We start from the raw sequence: 6,908 nt of genomic DNA on the forward strand, positions 1-6,908 counted from the left end.
GCCTTGAGCCAGCAGTGGAAGCCTCCCACCCCGAGAAGGAAGCACTGAGGGTTCGCCGAGGGGTTGAAAGGTCCCCAGGCTAACCGCAGCCACACGGTCACGTTATGAAGCCCAGGAAAGGCAAGCTGCTGGACACAGGAGTGAGCCACGCCCGGCTGTCCCTCCCCGTGTCCCTCCCCAACTGTCTCTCCCGGCTGTCCCTCCGAGCACGACGGAGACTGGTCTGCTTTCCCATCTCCACGCTCGGCTAACGCACTCGACACATGACTGGCAGCGAGCTCATCCCTAAACAGGATAAAGGGGGATACACATAGGAACAAGGAATAGAGCCCCATTTTATCAACAGGGTTTGGAGCTCGAGGCTGTTCACGTGCGTGTGTGTGTGTGTGTGTGTGTGTGTGTGTGTGTGACTCAACATCTGTCTCTCCCGTGGTTACAATAGTCAAGCGGAAGGCCTGCAGAGGGAAAGAAAGAGTGAAGGGTCTAATTCGCGGCGACTGGATAAACAAACCCTCCATCCGCGCCAGGGCGACACTGAGCAGCACAAAGGGACGAACGACTGGGTCGCACAGGACACAGAGGCTCTCAGAGTCACCACGCTGTGAGGGAGGGTTCGGAAAAAAGACGGTACCGACTACACATCTCTCTCCCTGTGAACTGCTAGACATGCAAGCTCGTCTCTGCCGACAAAAAGCAGATCCGGGGTTACCTGGGGAGGCAGGAAGGGAGAGGCAGAATCTAAAATAATCTTACAGATCTGTTTACTTATTAAAACTGCTGCCAAAATTTCACTCATTCACCCATTTCTACTATGACTATCAGAAGCATTAGCCCGAGTCAGTACAGTGTTCCTGTCCTAATTAACTTGAGAGCATCCATATCCAGGGGCCCCATATGTGATACTGGGGGAAAGGCACCTGCCCTTAAAAAAAACACAAAAAACCCACAAAAGTCTATTTCGAGCCTCCTGTTAATTTCAAGGGGCTTCAAGTTATGCAAAAAAACGCATTTCTCCGGGGCTGCCTCGTTATCATCAGATTTCAGTTCAACACAATATCCACTCACAAACATGGTGATTTGATTTTGCAATTCACTGCCTCCCACCCGAAAGAGTCCGCTCTTCACCAAAGATCATGTCGATATAAAACGCGTTAATTTTTAGTGATTCGCTGGGACGTGAGAGCCCTTGCCTCTGAAATACTGACCATCAAGTACTTAGCGAGCACACGACCCAGATGAGCCAATGGGGGCATTTAACTTCTCACTTCCTGCAGAACTCGTAAAGGTTCCAGACGCCGCTCCCAAAAGAAAATCCCAACTGAATTTTATGCCTCCTGATGCTGCACACTGTAAATTATCCTACAACAAATCTTTAAAAATCATCACTAGAATGCGCATTTCATGAGAACAGAGATTTTGACCGATTTTGTTTGTTCAATTCCTTAGCACCTGTTCCCGGTTAAATGCAAATATGTGCTGTGCGATACTTGCGAGCTCACATTTTGTTTCTCTTTCAGATCAGCACAGTTCCCCTGAATTGATGTGTAACCTCTCCTTCCCATGGCCTGACGAAACTTTCCTACTAAGCATGAGCGTAAGAAAAGGGGTTCTGTGATGGGAATCACAGGTGCCTGCGTCACACTGCACAGGGACATGTGGTGAGTCCATCACCGGAGACGGGCGGAGACCCAGTCACGTGGGCTGTGCCGAGGAGCAGGCTCCACGCGGCGGGGATACGGTGGCTCCAGGGAAACTCTGACCAGTTTCCACGCCCGGGTCTGGAGGAAGCCGCAGCCGGAAGGCCATCTGCACGTCCCCCGTGGTCAGATGTTTCCACCAGCTCCGAGGTGACCGTTAGATCGCCCCGCACTGCTGGTGAAGTCACCATAGCTAAAGCTCTAACCGTTGTTCAGAAACCAGTGATTTTAAGTTCCGTGTCCATCTATGGACCAGGGGGTCACAGTTTGATTCCCGGTCAGGGCACTGCCCGGGTGGTGGGCTCGATCCTCAGTGTGGGGCGTGCAGGAGGCAGCCCATCGGTGGTTCTCTCTCATCACTGATGTTTCTCTCTCCCTTCCTCTCTCTGAAATCAATAAAAATATATTTTTTAAAAGCCCAGTGATTTCATATATTGTTTCAGACTCAAGAAACCTCTCCTCCTAAGGAAATAAACAGGTATATGTGCCAAGTGTGCATGTGGGAAAATTCATTGGGAAATCATGGTAGCAAAACATTTCCCACGACTAAGGAATAATTAAACAACCATACGTCCCAATGGCGGGCCACTGCGTAGGTTTTGGAAGCAACGTAATAGAATTGGAAATGAGTCTCCAAAGGTAAAGGCAAAAGGTTACAAGAATTTTACATTCAGTGTGAGCCTAATGAACACACACACACACACAGACACCCACACATGTACACACACACCACACACACAGAGACACACAGACACCCCACACATGTACACACACCACACACACATGCACAGACTCCAAACACACCACACACACACAGACACTATACACACACCAGGCATACACCCAAACACACCACACACACACAGACACACAGACACCCCACACATGTACACACACCACACACACACACCACACACATACACGTACAACCACACACACACCCCACTCACACCACACACACACACTCACACGCTACACACACACACACACACACAAACACACACACACAAACACCACAAAAAAGAGGACTCGGACTCGGAACGCGTGGCTCCGGGACGCAGGCCCGTGGTGACCTCACACACTCGCTTCCCGCATCTCACAGCTCCCAGCCTCTCCCCAGCGCTCGCCCCCGCGTGGGAAGCCCTGGCAGCTCCTGCGCTTCGTCCACACGTGCGCTCTTATTTAGGCGGATGAGTTTCTCACGGTTACTGCTCTTCTCGGCGTTACGCAATACACTGGCATTTTGAGGGTGAGAAATAAGAGTAAAACATGCTGAGGGAACCCCTCCTGTCACCCCTTTCCAAGGTGCAGGCGGACTGGAGTTTGGCTGCATTCGCCCTGTTGTTCAGTCCTAAGCCGCTATATTGCTTTGGGTTTTAGGTCTTGGCCTGTGAACAGCCAAAGAGCCGAACACCTGTTCCCCAGTCATTTCTAACACCCGGGGACGTGTGGGGACCAGGGATCATGTGAGAGAGCTGATCTACCATTCCTGATGAGCAAAATAACACCAATAATACAACCATGCTTTCATTCATAACTATTGTTCATGTGTGACTGTTAACTTCCAAGTATACATAGAAAAGCATTCTACATGTAACTCAGAGTGAAATCACCTTAAATGCTTTATATAATTATCAGGCAAAATATAAATACGTGGTTGTTATTGCAAGAGTAAAATGAGACTAAAATTCACGAGCATGAAAACTCCAGGTAGGAAAAGAGACGAGCTACGATGAGCGCTGAGAAAGGGGTTCGTTCACATGACAACTTCAGGAAGAACGTTCTAGCCCTGGAGCCAACTGTTCACCGATATTTTTAAGGTCAAAAAGAGATTAGATTATTTTATAATTCTATTACTTGTAAAGTGGTTTATTGCGCTAACTTAACCTTTAAGAATTCTTAACCTTTAAGAACTGTATTTGACTTTTATTGAGTTCCAGGTAAGTCATAAAAAATGACCTTTTTCATGAAAAGGCTCTGCTTGGGAATTCTACGCGTCTTTAATGAGCTCTGCGTCTCAGTGTCACAAGGAGCAGCACCCTGACCTCACCCATGATAGTAACACAAGGAGGCACACGTCTTATATAATAAAGAGCTAATATGCTAATTAGACGGAACGACCTTCCGGAACGACCAGTGGGGGGGGGGGGGCGGGGCTGCGAGGCACCCCAGGGCCGCAAGGGCTGAGCCCCTTGCACGGATTTCGTGCACCGGGCCTCTAGTTCATAAAAAAAATACAGAAGAAATAGGAAGAAAATGCAGAGGGCTGAAGAGAACGGGGGGGGCATCCCAACCACATTCACTCTCACTCAGTCACCTGAGCCACCGTCTTCGAAGGTTTAAGAGGAGAGTTTCTCGTGCTTGGAATCTCCCAAGGGAAACGATGCGTGAGGACGGTGCGAGGACTCTGTCGACCGTCGCTGAGATTTGCTGGAGGACACTCAGCTCTAACTCAATGCTGACTTCAACACCCCGCCATCAGACCCCGGTCCAAGACGAGGTTTGGGGGACCCCTATTTCCACACCTCAGGTCACACCCCTCCAGCGTTCCGTGAGCTCAGACACGCTCTCTCGCACTGACACGCAAGCAGCCAGCTGGGGACGACGAGTGCCCGGAGCCTACAGACATGGCATTGGGTCCTGCCTGCAGATCCTATCACCGTGATGACTGTATTCTTCATGAGAGAATGCTTACTGCGACATCCGCACTTTCTTACTTTTAGTTCATATGAGGACATGATGGAGGCGAAACCAGTCCTCCTTCAGACCAGTATGCCAACCCTGCAATGGCCTGAAGAGGGCGAACGTGGACACCAACGCTCGGGTGCGGCCACCATCGCGGGAGAGCCCGGAGCGCTCACGCACAGCCCCGAGACCCACACCAGGAGGCGCAGGGGTACGGAGACCCAACTTACTACAGGGCCGTTGTTCAGAAGCCAACCACGTGCAGAAAGAAGGGGATGGCCCAGCCGGCGGGGCTCAGTGGTCGGGCATCAACCCATGAACCCGGAGGTCATGGTTCAACTCCCGATCAGGGCACATGCCCGGGTTGCGGGCTCGATCCCCAGGAGGCAGATGATCAATGGTTCTCTCTCATCGTTGATGTTTCTCTCTCTCCACCCTCTCCCTTCCTCTCTGAGACCAATAAGAAATAAAAGAAAAGAAAGGGGGCAGGTGTCTAATGGCCTCAGAGGTGGCCACGGAGAAGTGGGGGCGCAGGGGAGTGGCACGCACCCAGGCTGGGCCCACTGGTCACCCCCCTGTGAACACACAGGTGCCCCAAACAAGGCGAGGCAGCTCCTGCAGGGCGGGAGCGAAGCATGAAAAGGGGGGAATGCGTAATGGAAACTATCAAAGGAGAAAATAGGTAACAATTTAAGAGCAAAAGGAAAAGCTCTCATTGTTGTTCAAAAACCAGTGCTTTTTACATGACCCGGACCACTTCTGGGCTGTTCCAGAAACTGTGAGCCCTGAGATGACAAACCAGCAGCCACAGCCGTCCAGGAGCGGATCTGGCTGCCCCGGGAAGGAGCAGGCCGCCCATCACAGAGGCGTCCAGGCAGAAGCCACACGACCCCCCACCGGGTTCCCAGAGCAGAGTGGCTGGCACCGGGGTGCAAGGGCAGCACCCACTGGGGTGCAGACGGAGCCAGGCTCTCCGGCCCACACAGCCCGGAAGCGACGCTCAGTGGCAGGGCCCCAGCCTGCGCCCACGCTGGGTCCTGGCGCCACCATCTCCCCACCAGAACCTCCGTGGGAAGCTCGTCTGCTGCTCCATCAGCACCAGCATCAGCCCCGCCCAGCTGCCCTCTGACCTCTGATGGGCCCTCGCCTGGCCCAGGGCCTGCACCTGCTTTACCAGCGGCTCCCTCCCCGGGAAGCTGCACTTCGGCTCCGAGTCCCAGACACAGTTACCCTCCCGGCCCGGCCGGCCCAGGCCCAAGTCCCCGCTGCTTCTCCCTGATGATCCAGGCCCTGCGGGCGGCTCCACGCCCCCAGCCCCCTGCCCCCCACAGAACTGGAGCTGGTGTGGCCCCAGATGGGGGGCGTGTGCTCGCCACCCCACCACCTCCTTGCTGTGAGGGCGGCCATGTGCCAACGCTCCGGGAAAGGAGTGTGAGCTGAGGCGCTACACGGGTGACGCCTCCTGCCAACAACGGGGACCCCAGCAGGGACGTCACCTGAGCGCCAGTCACACTGTGGACGATCCGGCCCCAAACGGACCCACCGCAGCGGAGACTCTGGCCCAGCAATCTGAGTTTCCGCAGGTGCTGCGGGAGCTCGCACGCAACCTCAGGCTTCGGGCCCGGCCGAGCCCTCGCGCCGGCCAGCCTCGGCCCCGCTGGCGGGAAGGGCCCCCCTACTGAGCTCAGCAATGTGTTGGGAGGAACACAGGTCTCCACAGGCCAAGGAGCAGGACTATCCAGCAATCTGGACCATTTACATCAACACTGTGACGGGAGGAAAATAAACTGTCATCTTTTTAAAAAATAAATTTTTTTTCTGATTTCAGAGAGGAAGGGAGAGGGAGAGAGAGATAGAGGTAGAAACATCAATGATGAGAGAGAATCGTGGATCGGCTGCCTCCTGCACGCCCCCCACTGGGGATCAAGCCTGCAACCCGGGCCTGTGCCCTGACCAGGAATCAAATCGTGACCTCCTGGTCCATAGGTCGACCCTCAACCACGGAGCCACGCCGGCCGGGCTCAACTCTTACCGTTAGGCCACGTGGCGGGGACTCTGTGACAGTAGCTTTATCCAGTTCCCACACAGCTCTCTGCAGCGCTCATTCGCATGCTGCTGACAGCGTCAGGCCGAGACAAGGAGCTCCAGGCCAAGCCTCCTCTCCCTCCCCTTCGCATCTGAGGACCTAGTAAGACCCCTGGCTGCCCGCAGGCCCCACACACAGCGTCCACTTCTCCCTTCCCCCTTCGCTACCAACACCTAAAGTGCCATCAACTTCCTTTAACAACGTTCCCCGAGTACCAACACTCACTGCGGACGGAAGTTCCCAGCCGGCGATGATTCTCAGAGAGATGCCCACTGGTCCAAGGTTTTTCCTTGCCCACCTCTCTCCTTGGCCCCCCGCTTCAGGGAGGGTGCTGGCCCTGATCATGCCATCCCCCCCCCCCATGTAAGTTACAGGGACACACAGGACACGGGGTTCCTCTATGGAACCTCACCTGCTGTCGCTCAACAGGCAGACGGCGG

General features: G+C 54.0%; 1 protein-coding gene across 1 annotated transcript in view; it reads right to left on the reverse strand.

The window, feature by feature from the left end:
- MBOAT2 (membrane bound O-acyltransferase domain containing 2) overlaps nucleotides 1-1,135 on the reverse strand; it is a 39,831-nt gene extending 38,696 nt beyond the window's left edge. Inside the window, exon 1 of the mRNA XM_023747163.1 lies at nucleotides 1,105-1,135. Coding sequence (XP_023602931.1) covers nucleotides 1,105-1,135 — 31 coding nt within the window. The remainder of the gene's footprint in view (nucleotides 1-1,104) is intronic.
- Between the last annotated feature and the right edge of the window lie 5,773 nt (nucleotides 1,136-6,908).

This window comes from Myotis lucifugus, unplaced genomic scaffold, assembly GCF_000147115.1.
Source record: "Myotis lucifugus unplaced genomic scaffold, Myoluc2.0 scaffold_803, whole genome shotgun sequence".
NCBI classification, from domain to species: Eukaryota; Metazoa; Chordata; class Mammalia; order Chiroptera; family Vespertilionidae; genus Myotis; species Myotis lucifugus.